At 31.6% G+C, this 16531-nt stretch overlaps 1 protein-coding gene and 1 pseudogene across 4 annotated transcripts in view; both read right to left on the reverse strand.

Annotated features, from left to right (window-relative positions):
- The window catches only part of ATAD2B (ATPase family, AAA domain containing 2B), a 107637-nt gene that overhangs the window by 77874 nt on the left and 13232 nt on the right, over positions 1-16531 (reverse strand). For all 4 annotated transcript variants that reach the window (XM_015588192.2, XM_015588193.2, XM_006910268.3 and 1 more), the window contains exons 2-10: positions 14778-14929; positions 10488-10537; positions 9980-10133; positions 8748-8850; positions 7823-7931; positions 5649-5765; positions 4864-4939; positions 3642-3740; positions 1975-2086 (exon numbers count right to left, since the gene is read on the reverse strand). In XM_015588192.2, the coding sequence (XP_015443678.1) occupies positions 1975-2086; positions 3642-3740; positions 4864-4939; positions 5649-5765; positions 7823-7931; positions 8748-8850; positions 9980-10133; positions 10488-10537; positions 14778-14929 (972 nt within the window). The remainder of the gene's footprint in view (positions 1-1974; positions 2087-3641; positions 3741-4863; positions 4940-5648; positions 5766-7822; positions 7932-8747; positions 8851-9979; positions 10134-10487; positions 10538-14777; positions 14930-16531) is intronic.
- Positions 12435-12552, reverse strand: LOC112478556 (annotated as a pseudogene).

Consider the following 16531-nt stretch of genomic DNA (forward strand, 5'->3'; position numbering starts at 1 on the left):
TCAAAAATTACACTTTTGCAGTAAGTGTAAAAAAATAAAGTTGGCAGTAAAATTCAAGTTTAGATTCAGTCCAGCCAAAGGTACCATTCTTTAATCTCCTAGTAACTAAGGAGCAAGATTAATGCCCAGTCTAATACTTTAATGGGTATTTATAGGAGACATTATGCTGTATGTACACACTACTAATTTAAATGCCTTTCAAAATATCTCTCAATGTATTCTCAATAGGGGCAATATCGCCCCCAAAGGAACAAAAATTAGTTCCGGAATAAGGTAAAAAATATTTTGGCTATTACAATGGTCTGTGACCCTCCAAAGTTCACCTTTACCTGACAAAATCTTAACCTTTAATACTAATTTATCTAGACAGGAGAAATTTTTCTCCGTAGGAGACAACAGTGAAAAAACAGTTTGAGAAACACTGATCTAGCACAAGAAGCAACAGAGATTATTCCTCCCACCCATCAACAGTTTAAATATCTAAAAGACTTTGTGTAAATTAAAAAACTGTATAGAAGAAAGCGCTTGAAGCAAATAGTGCAAAAAATGTTAACTGACTGCCATGGGGTTCTGGGAGATTTCTTTCCCTGCTTCTCTATTCTGTTACGGTACTGAAAATGTTTTACAATGACTATCTTACTATGATAGAAAAAACTTAAGTAATCTAGAAAAATACAGAGTTTAAATTAAAGATATATTCTAAGAGAAGCTAAATTTTCTTATATATGATATCAAATTTTAAAGACATAAATTACTCTAATTGACTTGCAGAAACACCTAGATTCGAGAAAGTAAGATGCTGCTAAACCAAATAAGCAAAGACCATAAGGTAAAGTCTGCTGAGAATGTGAACTGTTAGACATGCAATTCGGAAATTTCCTTAGGTACTCACAAATAAGTATTTTCCCTATGCTTTAGATTGGAGGTAGCTAACATTTCATTTTTAAATATATACACAACTCCATTTGATAACTTTAGTCTCTTATATAAGAATCACTTAAATTATGTTGAATAGGTTTATGAAAACAACAAAAAAATACTGAATACATTCTTGGTTATACAATACCCTTATTGCAAAGTATCCCCCAAAAAAGATTCTAACAATACGAATCTACCGTGGCCTCTAAATCGTCTCTCTTTTCATGCTACATACTTTCCCTGCATGCTATTACCCATTTTCTTTAATCACCTCAACTATCTTTATATCAGTGACCCATATCCAAATTTCTAGCCCAGATATTTCTAGTTAATGCCAAAAATAACCATTTCTAACAAACTACTTTAATTTGTGATGTGCCACAGATATCTAAACATGTCTATAACTAAATCATCTTCACACCGCAAATACATATTCCTTATGTTCCCTACTTCAGAAAATGAAGCCATCCATTATCCCACCCAGTTGCTTAAGCCAGAAACCTGAGTAATGAATTCAACTTGTTTCTCTCCCTCATTCCCCAAAAGGAATTAATTCACCAAATTCTGTCACATCTGAATTCTCTCCTGAATTCCATCGAATCCATATGCGACTTCCTTCCATCATTACCCTACATTCTACCATGACCATCACTCTAGATTACTAGATTACAGCTACAAACCAGTCTCCCTAACGTCAGCCTTGCTTCCCTCAAATTCATTACCTGCTTAACAGACAACAGTGATCTGTCTAAAATCTGATCATGAAACCTAAGCAGCTTTAACAATACCCCATTGGTTATCATGGTTTATGGGGCCTTGCCATATTCGTCAGCCTCGTTTCCTACACATTTTTCATTATATACTCCAGTAATACTGAAATAGAAAAACTTGAATAAGTATCACATGTGACCAGAGTGCTAGGTTCCAAAATACATAAATCAAAACACTAATAATAGTGATATCTAGGTTTTCTTTTATTGTGTATGGCTTTAGAAACAAGAAATAATTTTTAAAAATAAACATTAAAAACTTTTAGAAAAACATTTACAAACTTACTGATTTATCAATGTTCATTGGATCAACATCAGCCAAGCTTGCACCTACTTTGACACGTTCTCGGAGAATACCACTAGCTAAATCTTCTGTTCTTAAGTTCATAGGTAAACATCTGAAATTCATAAAAATTCGAGTAAACAGCATTCAAAGTTTCACATTTTTAATGTCAAAATAAGTTTAAGTCAAACACATTTCACCTTTCTCCTTTTTCTCATAACCCAGAAAATAAAGGATTTCATACTTTTAAACACTTTTTCTAAATTCTTTCAATAAACCAAAAATACCAGATAATCAGGATCATTAATCTATTTGTCTGAAAAGCCCAATCTATTCTAACTTAAAAAAAACTTAACTTACCTGATATTCTTTATTATTATACAAGCATGAAATAAAAATAAATTGACTATATGTATTGTAATATATGGCATTAAATGAACTCAAGCTTTATTGTAATATTTAAATTTATCCTCAGATACTACGTGGATATGTCTACTTGGTTTACGCAACTGAGAAAATTTCTTTGTTTTATTCAAAGGAAACCAAGTCTAGGTGACATTTTGAAAACTAAGCTTTATCTTTTGTGTAACTACCTTAAAATAGTTCTTTAGAGACTTAAAATTCTATACTGTATCATTTAATTTTATTACCCTTAAGAAAATATAATTGACTTCCTCTTTTAACCTTAGGTAAACACCAAAAAAATCACATAAAGAGCCTCAAGAAAGTATAGCTTCTACACTGAATGTAATTTCATTGACATTTCTGAATCCTAACTTCTCTTAAAAATATAATTCCAAAGCAGATATCTACATAGTTCATATTAAACTGGCATCAAATTCCTTTATTTAAACTTAGATTTTTCTCTTATATCTTCTTCCCATCATCTGCATGAGGAATTCTTGTCAGCATACAGTCTACACCAATCCAAACTTGTTTCCAAGACCTGCCAACTGAAAGCTTGGTATTTCTACAACAGATACATAATGCCAAATTATATAAATGCTTTGCCAATGTAAATTTTCTAACTATAATTTATCTTTAGTATTATAAATATAAGCTAGAAAATTAACTCAAATTTTAAGAAATAAATTATAATTTGGTGCTTTTAACTATTTACTAGACATAATACTGATTCTCTCCCCCAGTGAACACTTTAGTGGTTTTAGTAAGCCATGTAGTAATCAATCATTTACTCTAGTTAAGCAAAGATCATCAGAGATACTCATTCAACTAAAAATAAAACAATTTTTCCAATAAAAAAACAAGGGCTCCTGAGATAATTCTATTAGAAACCAAATCTTACTCTTAAAGATGTAATCATTACAAGCATCTAAAATCGGCTCATTAAATGACTTTGGATTAAGGAGAGGTACAGAGAAAAAGATTGCCATAGAAGTTGGCCTCTTCCTGGTGGCTCTTCCTTTACCTTCTGCATACTATTTTATTGAGTTCTTACAAACTAAGTAATTTATGGGAAGTTTCCCAAGGTTAGATGTCAACTCCAAGAATTACAAAATAAAAACCAAGTCAGTGCATTACTCTAGTCTAAAATATGTGCGGAATATCAGTATTAGCAAAATGCTAGTACAGATGAGAATCCCATTCAAAAAATAAAAACTGTTTATCCTTTTTTCCACCGGGGAAAAAACAATAAAAAATTTACTAACCTATTTCTTGCTCTTGCCATGCTCTTTGATTTCCTTCTTTCAAAGCGTTCTTCATCAGAAGAAGTTGTGTCACTACTATGAATGGCATGCTTCTTTCTTCTATTTAAAGAAAGTAAAATCTTTAAAATCATTACAGCAGCAAATGGCTTTTAAAAACACATTGTAAGCATCATTTCCACAATTAGTAGAAAATAGCTATATTCATCCATTCATTCGGCAAATATTTATTAAGATCTTTGCACTCATGCAGTAGACATCTTATAAAGTACGAACATAGTAAATTCCACAGAGAAAGAGAAAAAAAGGAATAAAATAGAGAGGCTACAATTTTTTAAATAGGATAGTTCAGGAAGGCAGTCAAGCAACAAATTTGTCCTACAAACATAGTTATGCACATGTAAAATGATGATTATGCAAAGCTATTTATTATGTCATATTTTGTAATATCGAAAGACTGAAAACAACTATCTTCTCAATAAAGGGCTAGTTTTTAAATTACGGTATATCTAGAAATGTAATACTATGTAAAACTATAAATATGTGAAATTTCACTCTTTTGACAGTTAAAGTAATTTAAGTGAAAAAAAAAAACAAGGTGTAGGACAACGTACACAGTACATTCTATGTAAAAAGAAAGGGTAACGATATATGTATTTGCACATATATATATAAACATATTCTCAAAGGAGATATAAACTAATAACAATATTACTATGAGAAAATGAGAGACTATTGAGACTAGAAAAAAAGCTTTTCGTGTTCGTTTTTAAATTTCTTTTTCAGCCATGGGGAATATATTACCTTTTCATAAAACATATAGACAAGATAAATTTCAAAAACAAAAAAGTCTCCTTTGTACCTACATGTAAAAGAAAGGGGAAAAAGAAAAAAAAAGTAGCAAAGACTAACTGAACCAATGCTTCAAATGAAAGCAATGTGAGTCACTTAGATTCAACTCTACTGAGACCAAAGAGCCATGTAGCTTTAGAGAACATAACTGTTAAAACTGACTACTCCAGGCAAACTGAATCAGGAAGGTAATAGTCACATGTAGGATAAAACTATTAGACACTAATTAAAGAAAGAAAAAAGCTATTTAGTCCCTCACTGGCATTATCATTAATACCAACAGTATCTATATTGTAATTACAAGGCATTATATGTTATGTATTATTTAATGACATGTAAATATTTCCTCCTTTCAAAAACCAACAAAACATACCTGATATGACTTCTTCTTGCTGGAGATCTGTGAATATCAAACAGTGTGTTTTCCCTCTTTTTCTGATGAGCTGGTACTTAAAGAAAAAAAACAGGATAACATAGAAATAACTAATAACAAATTGATGAGTTGATATATTTAGGGGTAGAAATTACTTCTGTTAACTTTCTGAATAGAAGCTAGTCATATGTCTTCAAGTTCCAAATAATGCGTAGGAGCACAACTAAAATTAAAATTGTGGTATAAGTTGCAAGTAAATATTCTAAAAAGATGTTAAATTAAATCTTAGTAACTATTGGTTAAACAAAGATTTCTTAGATAAAACACTAAAAGCACAATCCATTTTTAAAAAAACTGATAAAGTGGAGTTCTTCAAAGTTACAAATTCTGCTCTATATGATTGGCCAAGCTGCCGAGCTACAGCCGTGTACCACTTTTGTGACTTTGGCTAAATTACTTAACCACTGGGAACACAGAGATACCTGCCCTAAAGAACTGCTGTAAATGAAAGTGCTCAATAAACTACAAAGTAATACAAAAGTATGAGCAGTATTTATTATTAAATTTAAGGTTCTTTAAATAAAATGCACATGCTCTATGTAATTCGATATTGCAACTATGTAATTTTCTTTCTGTTGTTGTATGTGTGAATAGAAGTACATAGGAAAAGATGTATGGAACCTACCGCAAGAGATTTCATTCTTTTAAATTCAGCAACACTAATTTTTTAAAGGGGCGGAGCAGAATAAGCTACTCAACTACAATAAGAAGTTAGAGTCTCATACCTATTGGAGGTGCTTGGTATCGATCCACTGTTTTTCTTTGTCGCAAATTATATGGTCTATCATTTTCTTCTCCTTCTGCCTCTTCAACTTCTATATCACCATCTTCCTCTTGAGATTCTAGTTTCCCCCACGCAAAAGAAAAAGGACTGTTTTAAACCACAAGGATTTGGTCTACTCTAGAACTAAATATTTACATTTTATCTTTTACTCTTTACACAGGTGACATTTAAAAGTGTCATCATTTTATGATGCAGCATAAATCAATATAATTAAAAATCAACCTAGATAGATGTAAAAGAAAATGCCTTTCCTACAAATAACAGATATAGTTCTCTGCTAAATAAACCAGTATGACCATTATTTGATCCCTTGGTTTACTTATTACCTTTCAATCTCCTTAGTCATACAATACGGTAATAGAAAATTTCAGAATTTTACTACAGCAAACTTCATTTAATGCCCAGTTAATCACTGAGTATGGCTGGTATTCAAACACCATTTGGTAGTTCAAAAAAATATGCTTACAAGATAATTACTAATGTTATAGCAAAAAGAATTTTTATTGGCAGTATAACAGTTTGTTAGGCCTGTTGACAATAGGTAAACATGGATTAGTTACATTTTGGTAGGAAAATGGAGGTATGAATTGGGAGGGAGCATGAGGCAGATTTCCGAGGTGTTGATAACACTAGTTTAGTACTCGACACCAGTGATCACTTTATGATAATTCACCTAGCTATCTAGACATGCAAAAATTAAATTATAATATACATAAACCCTGTTTATTTTTAAACAGTGGTGTGCCTATAGCTATAGATTTGACATCTATTCACAGCTTAAAACAAAAGTCTAATGAAAATTTATAGGCTTAACATCCCCAAATGCAATATACTTTATGATTAACTTTTTAACCACAAGAATTATCAATATAATACAATCATATTAAGGCACAGGAAATATTTAAAATTGCTAGTGATGCTGAGAGAAATGAGACTAAAAATGCAAAGGACTTCACATCTTACTCATGACATATGAAAGCTTATTCTAAGTTTTTAAAGATTTTATCATTAGGTTATAAAGAAAATCAGCAAATATAGTATTACTTAACTAAATTATACTATAAATTACTTGCACCCAAACAAGTTCCCTAAAGCCTTCAAAAAAGAAAAAAAAAAAAAACACTTTTTGAAAATATGCCTGCAAAATGACACACTATTTATTATGGGAAGAAATTCTATATGTGGTGAATCTACTTTGGAAACTCTACAAAGGTGTTCGCTTAATGAAAAGGTAAAAATAACATCATAAATCTGTCTCACCTATACTGATTTTCTCCAAAGGAAGCGATATAGCTGTAACAATAATATCTGTTCAATAAAGTACCTTCATTAGAAATATCAGCTCTTCAAAACTTGCTAATAAGAGAGTAATTACAGAATATAAGAAACCCATTCTTCTCTAGTAAGACTTCCTGGTAAAATACAAGTACTCTGCATTTTACAATACACCAAACCTTCTGAAAATCCATTTCAATAAAGCAGTTTAATTCCTACAGAATTAAATCCTATAGACGTATTGGTCATTAATTTATAATCTTTAGGGCAAACATACTTTCGTCATGTTTCTAGCTCCATCCCTACAAATTCAGTCAAGGTTCTTCAGTTCAGGACTCAGACATGCCTCAAAAAGAGAACAGTACAACCCCTCCACTAGCACTAGCAGTCCCTCTTCCTCTGAACTTCACCATTTACTCCTCAGTCCATACTACGGGACCCAAATAGTTAGAGATTTAGAGGCTATGGATAGAAGGTGAATATGCATAGAGGCTTCTAGTTAGGAGGTACCTAAATACAAAAGAAAGAGACCTCAAGTAACAAACAAATCAGCCCATGACAAATACCATACCAGATTAGGTCACTTAAGGACTACCAATAGTCACTACTAAGATACATTACATAACAATGTATAGTGTACAGTAAAGGCATTTTTCCAAATGCAGGAAATGAAAACTCAGAATGCCAGTCAATTAAAATTTATTCCAAATTATACAAAATATAAACCTCTAGAGCTAAAAATCATCTACCCAGCAATATTACACATATATTATTTGTACATATTTTTCTTTCCTTCTACCTGAACTTTCTAGTCTTTACTTCATAAGGGGCTTTACAAACCTTCTTCTTCACCCTCAGTAGAGACTTCATGATGATTTTGTATCCCATAACTATTTCTTCTCAGTGACTTTCTTCGCCTTTTCACTCTTGAATACATATCCATGTTTTCCTTTTAAAGAAAGAAATCTGTCAAATATTAACAAGGAATTTATTCCCAGCTATAAATGTTACAACCCAATGGGACATGCCCACTCAATAAAATTTCCCCAACACCTATTTGCAAGGCACAGACTCGTAAAAATGAAGCTTCCTGAATTCAAATAAGAAACAAGAGAATAAAATTTATAAAATATTTGGAAGTTGAATACTATAATGCCCTGGACATACTTTCTCCCTCAAGCAAATTACAGTGACCTGTGGGATTAGTCACAGGTCCCTATGAAAGAAAATACAACAAGTTAAATGCCATAAATAAAAGTACAAAGTAGAATTCAACAAGAGAATCTTCCTCTATGTAAGGGGAGGGAAGAGAGGCAACATTTGAAATGAATATTGAAACAAAGGTAGGACTCTATCAGTCCCTAACCAGAAGTATTAAGAGGAATAAAAAATAGGGGAACAAGAAGCATTTGTTTATGTTTGGGCAATGGTGTGTGAAAAGATAAAGTTGAAACCAAATTACAAGGGCCAAAGTGTTTTTAATTCAATACATAATAAAAACCATTAAAGGTTCAGATCACAGAAGTTACAGAATCAGAGCTATACTTTCAGGTGACTCTTTTGGCAAATGTGTAGAGGACCTTTTGGGGAAGGTTGTGGCAAGTAGAATATGAAAGAGAAAAAGCAATAAAATCACAAGCGAAACTGGAAACAAAGAAGGAACAAATTCTGTTAATTCAAAAAAATTCAAATGCTGTTCACTCTCCCTTTTTATTCCTCAATCAAAATAAAAAACTGCAAAGGTTGTTAAAGTTAATACACTCACAAATTCTGTATCTGTCCACATTCGAAGTCGTTCCACTTCTCCCGATCGACGATTCCGTCTGATGTTAATGTTGTCCATTTCTTGTAGTACAGCTTCAGCAGTACTGCAATCAGACAATAAAACTAGGGTTTAGACAATCTGGAACCATACACTGCATCATATATGTAAAAGAAGTCTTCAACAAAGCATAATTAAACTATCTCTGATACATAACTGTATCTAACATCCCAATGAAATATTTCTTTCTGAATTGATATCCATCAAAAGATAACAGCCCCCCAAAAGATGAAACCAAAACATCATCTACCTTAATATATTTATTAAAGCAAAACTTACAAAATAGAAGACTTTTGTTTATAAGGCTCCAAATATTTAAATCCATAATGGCAGTATAAATAAATGACTACAAGATCAAAGGCACTGGGAAAAAATAATTTAATCTTTTTATTTGAAGATGGTGTTAAGAATCATCTAGGATAAAGGATTTGTAAAAAAATTTAAAGCCAATAAGGTAACTGAACAAGTATTTTTGTAAATTTGTAAACACTGACATCCATGAAATACATGTTGACATTAGCACATTTTCTCTATTAAACACACTTAGATAGTACTTACTTTGTGTCCAGAAACTGATCTAAGCACTTAACAAATAACTAATACTCAAATTTGAGTTTACTCTCTCCTGTTAAACAAGGATTGTACTGACCTCCCTTCTCCAGGCCTTTGCAAAGATTAAGTACAATAATTTATAATCTGAGAAGAATTACATTCCATTGCCCATAGATGATGAACAGTCAGCGAGGCTCACTCACTAGCTACAACCCATATAGCCAGTGTCAAAAAAGACCTTCAATACAAAATCCTGACTAAGCAAATCCTGACTATACTTACTATCTACATTAATATGAAACTTAATATTGCTTAAAAATTGTTAAAAATACAAATGTTAAATAAGAAAATTTTAAATGACTATAGTAGTTTAGAATAAAATTACTCTTTATAGCATCTAACTAGGCACAAGAGCTTAAAAAGGATGAAAAAAATTTAGCTATTTCATAAATGCTATTCATCTAGTCAACTGATAGAAGATGACAATCACTGCTAACTATTAATTCAAATTGTTATAAAAAATTGTATTTGTTGCTAAGTCAATGCTTTAGTCATTTTTATAACATAACTGGCTTAAAAATCAAATAATTAAATGAAACTGCTTACTTCATAAGCATTCATACCTATTTACTAGTTGATCAAATAACAAACTCTGGTTCACACTTTCAAATCTGTTTTTCCTGGAACGACAACTTTTTCTGACTTCCATGTCACCATTTATACAAGAAAGGTCTCCATCCCCCTTCTTTTCCCCTCGAAGGGGATGGCTTCGAAGGGCTACAAGAAGAGAGATATTTCCATTTCAAAGGACAGGGCATAAAAAGAAAGAAAAAATTTTAAAAAAACTTTTAAAAGACTACAAAAAGTTTAATATAACCTCAAATGATTTTAGTATCTGATAATCTAAAATTTCTATAAATGTTTACAATCTGTCATAATAATTTAAATTATTTCCATTGTACTGATTTCTCAACTTTTAACAATTACATACGTATTTACTATGACTGAAATCCATTCATTTCCAACCGTATGCTGAACATACTAGTAAATCACTTTATTTTACCCCACTTTAACACTTTAAAAACATTATAAGAATTTCAATACTAATTAGTTTCATAACAGAATACTCACATAAGCTACTATGTCCGTTTGGTAATGTAGCACCAGGCTGAGAAGTTAACCTAGAACACAATTATATTTAATATGCAAACACATCAACATTCATTTAAAGAAGAAATGCAATACTGGTAGAATCATTTTAATCTTTAAAATTTCAGTAATACAGCATTACTTTTTGTAAGAGTAAAGATGTTTTTACTCTAAAATTGATAATAATTAATAAAATATACTAAGTCATTTAATTACTTCAAGAAAAACTTAATTACAGAACTTACTGTCTCTTCAACTCTATAAGTTAAAATCCAAAGAAAAGGCTTAAGCCTAACACATACCATAAATTAACTGATGCCATAAGTAGCAATGGTCACAGACATTTACCATTGGTTTGGGTTGAAAAAATAAAATTGAAACAATGTCAAATTTATTCCAATAGTAATATGTAAAAAGAAAAAAGTACTTGAACGCCAATACCATTTAATAATTTCTTCGAATATTTTCTGACACCTTCTAAACTGACAATGAAAACTTAGCTAATTTCTCAAGAGTCATTATACAATTCTCCCTTTTGGGTGGAGAAAGAAATGTTGAAGGAAAGATATTTAAATGGTCATCAAAACATGAAGACGTAAGAAAAAGTCACCTACACCTTACTATAATTAGAAAGTTCAGACCTAAAGTGTTACATAATAAAAAAGCTGTCAGCATAAACTTACTTAGGTATTTTTGAAGAACTCGACAATTACTATTTTTGAAGATTAAAAAAAGGGAGGTCATTCAGAAAACAACAAGGATACAGATTATCTTCTACAAATTTGCATAAATTTTTTAGCTAAAACATTTTAAACGTTTTTGGTTACACCAGCACACTTCACGTTAAATTATGTGTTAACTATTATAACCATTAAGTATAAATACCCCTGCCTAATAATGGTCACAGCTAGGATGACTAAAAGATATGAACAAAAATTCAAACTATCGTCTTCAGACTGTCAAAAAAACAAAAACAAAAATTCCAGCCCTCCCTTCCCCCAGAATATAACAAAAAACTTCCTCGTTCGAATATACTACCTCTTGGAAAGTATTTCATTTTTAGCACCTTTGTCTACCAAGTACACAATTCTCCTGGCATATGAATTTAACTGTAAAGTCATGAAATTGATGTATTAACAGGACATTCCTTAGATGATTATACATGTTGTAGTCTCTAGAATCAATCTCAAAATCCAGTTAAAATCATATAGAAAAATCAATTTTATAACTTCATATACTTTGACTTTGAACCCAATATAACAGTAACTCAGTTTGATCAATTTATTCAGTCTTAACTCCAAATGAATTTTAGCTGTATACGAATACAAATGGTTGAAATTATACATACTTAAATTAGTCAAAAGAATAAAATGCTAACCCTAAAATTATTCTACAAAAGAAATCTAAAACTTTTCTGAACAACAGCAACATCACTGGGAGAAAAGCACAATAAGATTTTTTTCTCTCTGAAGAAGACAATGCTTACTTGGCTTTTATTTCTTTGCTAAAAAAGGTTTGTTTTATGGTGGGGGGTCACACACATGTTCTTCAATCAATCTAATTATCTTACAATCACAGATTGTTATCACTTTACCATTATCATTTCTCTTTATAAAAAGGAGATATCAAAAAAGACAAACAATATTAAATGCTGTGTATATAAAGAATACTGGGATTTTAAGAGCTGGCCTGCCTATCCAATATTATATGTGCCTAAAAAGTCTCTTGAATCAACATTTTCAAAAGTTAATCACTTAAAATGTAACCAGGTGGGTTCACACTGTTTAAATACATCCTCCAATAAATCTTTTATGATTATAAAGTCTTCTTTATTTTTATTATTATTTTTTTTAGGTGAGGCAACCCTTGGTTGACCTCGCAGACTGCAAGGACCCTGTCAGTTTACAATCCCTTATTTTTTATTTTTTATGCCTACAGCACCTGATCTTCCTAGGCGGTCTCCTATCCAAGTACTAACCAGGCCCAACCCTGCTTAGCTTCCGAGATCAGACGGATCAGTCTTGTTCAGGGTAGCATGGCCGTAGACTTAAAAAACTTTTTACCCCATCAACAGACAAGTGAATAAAGAAATTATGGTTCATATATACCATGGAATAGCACTCAGTCATTAAAAAATGAATCCTACCATTTGCAACGACATGGATGGACCCAGAGGTTATTATGCTGAGTGAAATAAGTCAGACAGAGAAAGATAAATACCATATGATTTCACTTATATGTGGAATCTAAGGAACGAAAAGAACAAACTAATCAAAAACAGACTCACAAATACAGTGGACAATTTGGTGACAGACAGAGGGGTGGGGGATTGGGGGCTGGGAGAATGGAGTGAAGGATTAAAGAAGTACAAATTAGTAGTTGATAGCTGGGCATGAGGATGGGGAGCACGGCACAAGGAATACAGTTAGCATTAAAATGCTGGCTAAGTGGAGGGCCAGGGGAGGGAGGGAGCAATTGGGGGGATCATTTTATGAACAATATAGATGTCTAACCAATGTACTGTATACTTGAAACTAATTTAAATAAACAATTTTTTAATTAATTAATAATTAATTTTTAAAAAACTTTAAAATGTGAACTACCAAAACAGAAACAGTAAATTCTGTTAGTATGCATTATTTCTTAAGCTTTTTATTCAAAATGTATTTAATATTTCTTTTAAAGGAGTGTCATACTCTACGGTACCTAAATGGAAGCAAAACTATCTCCCCCCCAAAACTGAGGCCTTTTTATATATAACACATCAATTTATATAAAGGCCTCCTGAGTGGATAAGATGTGGGAATCTAGTGCATTACATACTCAAACTTGAATTAAACTGTTAAAATTATCTTACAGTTAAAAGGTCAAAATTTAACACTGAAAGAACATTTTTTAGAAACATTTATGTAGAAAAAGAAGCCTGATTCACTCAAAAAATACAGGACACAGATTATAACAGGTAGATCAAGTCTAGAAGTGTAATTAAAGGGCAGCACTCATCTTAAATGTCATTACAGTGATTTGGATCTGTTTCATCTCACATATGAATAAGTATAAAAAAGGGGAGATGAAATCAACAGACTATGATTCCTGTATTTTTCTACTTAGCTCCCAGACAATGCAAAATAAAAAATTTAAAATACCACTATGCTGTACATCTGAAACTAATACAACATTGAATGTCAACTGTAACTAAAATTATACGTACTTAAATTAGTCAAAAGAATAAAATGCTAACCCTAAAATCATTCTACAAAATGAATCTAACACTTTTCCGAACAACAGCAACATCACTGAGGAAAAAAGCACAATAAGATTTTTGTCTCTCTGAAGAAAACAATGCTTACTTGGCTTTTAATTTTTTTTAATGCCAAAAAAAGGAAGAAAAAATTCTTTAAATAAAGTGGTACTTTTTCCGGAACATACTGAAATAGGTACAGACTCTTTAGAGACTAGTAAATGTACTACCTATCAAAGTTTATGTAACTCCAAAGATTTTTTTCATTAAAGAGTAACATTATCCAGAATTTACATATATACACACATATACATATGTGTGTACATGTATTTAATCAAAATATTTTTAAATACTTCGAGGAGAAAAGAAACCAAAATATTTTATTTTTATTTGTTTGCAGTCAGCACATCATCAGCAATTCTCTATTAAAGACTTTGGAGAAAAGAAAAGCTAAAGATTCTGAGTTGATTTTAAATCTCTTCTGTGTGTGTGTGTGTTTATCCTATTTCATTAAATTACTACCATTTACTTTGGTGAGTAAAATTAAGGTTTCTTGCTATATATTGAATCAGACGCAAAGCAAATTTAGTTGAAAACCAGTAGAGAGATAAAAAGATTTAAAATTAATTTAGATTTTATTATATTTTAGTATGTCATCTGAAGTGGAATATTTAATAATTTTAAAAAGGGGAGATTTTACATACTTTCAAATAAAAAAATTCTAACCATATGTTTTTATTGAAATTTGCAGGACTATAAACATGTACATGTATGCATATTTAAGACCTATCAAAACCCATAGTTTTAATGAGTTTTACTACATACTACATATTTTCATGAAAAAAATATATTTTATGGCATATTTGGAGATAACAAAATTGTATACAGAAATTATAAAGTAAGTTTAATACAATTTATAAGTATATCTAGATACTAGTAGCTTTACAATTTAAGAAAATTCACACTAATTTCGGCCCTGAATCATATCAAACAGTTCACGAAAAAACAATCAATGAGTTTTCACTTCTCACCTGGTCTGTCCACTTGATATGTTCCATTCCTCTCGCTGACCAGTACCACGTGATTTTGATTTGTCTTTGCAAACAGAATCAGGTTGTTTCAAAGTGCGTTTGGCTGGAGGAGACACGTGGCTGTCGCTTAAACTACCATCAACCTCCGATTTCTGAAAGACACAGTTAAAAATGTATTTATTATTCCTATTAAAATATACAGAATTCTTAAATTCTTAAAGTACAGTATTTATTCAACCAATAAATATTTACTGAATGAATCACTCTACAAGTGTAGCAAAATGTAATAATCTATAAATAGAAAAGAGAGTTCAAAAGATGACATTTATAATCAGAAAAGGATGTTTAGTCTTGTTTGTATCTGAAAATAATTTCAACTCTACAGAAAAGGTGTGTGTATATCTTTTCATGACATGATTCTTCATTCCTCTTCTAAATACTCCAGAGTGTATCTCCCAAAACAAGGGCACATTACTACAGTAGCATCATACAACCCTCTCAACCAGGAAATCAACACTGATATAACACAGTGGCAACCCACAGACACATTCAAATTTTATCGAATATCTCAACAACGTCTCTCTTTCCTTTCTCGTTCAAGATCCTATTCAAGAACACATACTGTATTTCGTTATCAGACCTCCGGTGTCTTCTTCAATTTGGAACAGTTCTTTAGTCTTTCCTCTTGACTGTAAAGAGTAGCCTTTCATTCGCTAGGATGACCTTCAATCTGGGTCCATTTGATGTTCCTCATACCAGAGTCTGGCCATACATTCTTGGAATATACAGAAATGACACTATGCATACTATATCTACCCATCATTATCAGCTTGATCACCTGGTTGAGTTGGTGCCGGCCAGGTTTCTCCACTGTAAAGTCTATTTTTCCCTTTTGTATTTGATTAGATTAGGTGAAATTATTCTAATGATTCACCAATACCTATGCCTCATTGAACCTCCCCACCCACCAGCCTTAACATTCACTGACTACTCTTGCCTTTATCCAATACCACTGAGGTGATTATCTAATCCCGTCATTCTTCCTACATTCTTTAGTTGGCATTCTACTTTAAAGAGTTTCCCCCTCTCCCCTTTACCCAATTCATTTACTCATTTATTTATATCAACATGCACTTGTGGATTCTTATTTTATTATATTATTTTGTTGTTCGAATTATAAAAGATTTGGCCATCAGAAGCCCTTTCAAAGTATTTCCTGTATCCTTTTGACATTTCCCTATCATTTTGAGTATTTTCTTACTTTCTAGCACAAAAAAACTCTCTAAGCTCATCTTGTACTTTCCCTCCCTGACCCTAGAATTAGTCATTTCTCCAAAGAGCGAGTCCTGATTCCTTTTAGTCAAGGATGGTATTTAGAAACCAAGACAAAGACACAAAGTGCACTCACTATTACCAGGGGTTTCACTGCTACTACGTATTCTTAGCAGAGAGAGCTAGGAAATATATGTAAAGAAAATATATATATACACACATCTATATTTCTTTAACTGTGCATAAATAATAAAAAAAATAATGTGTGTACATTAATGCTTCTAATGCTAATTCCACACCTTAAGTTTCTTTCTATACTTTCCTTTCTGTTTGTAAACCCGGCTTTTGTCATCTCCAATTCATTCATTCATTCATTTTATTTATTTATTTACTCTTTCGATTAATTAGTTTATTTAAGGTAACCAATCTCTCAACCAGAGACCCCAGCCATCACACTTCCATTATTCCCTCCCAGCCGCATG

The sequence above is a fragment of the Pteropus alecto genome, unplaced genomic scaffold (assembly GCF_000325575.1).
Source record: "Pteropus alecto unplaced genomic scaffold, ASM32557v1 scaffold61, whole genome shotgun sequence".
Lineage (NCBI taxonomy): Eukaryota > Metazoa > Chordata > Mammalia > Chiroptera > Pteropodidae > Pteropus > Pteropus alecto.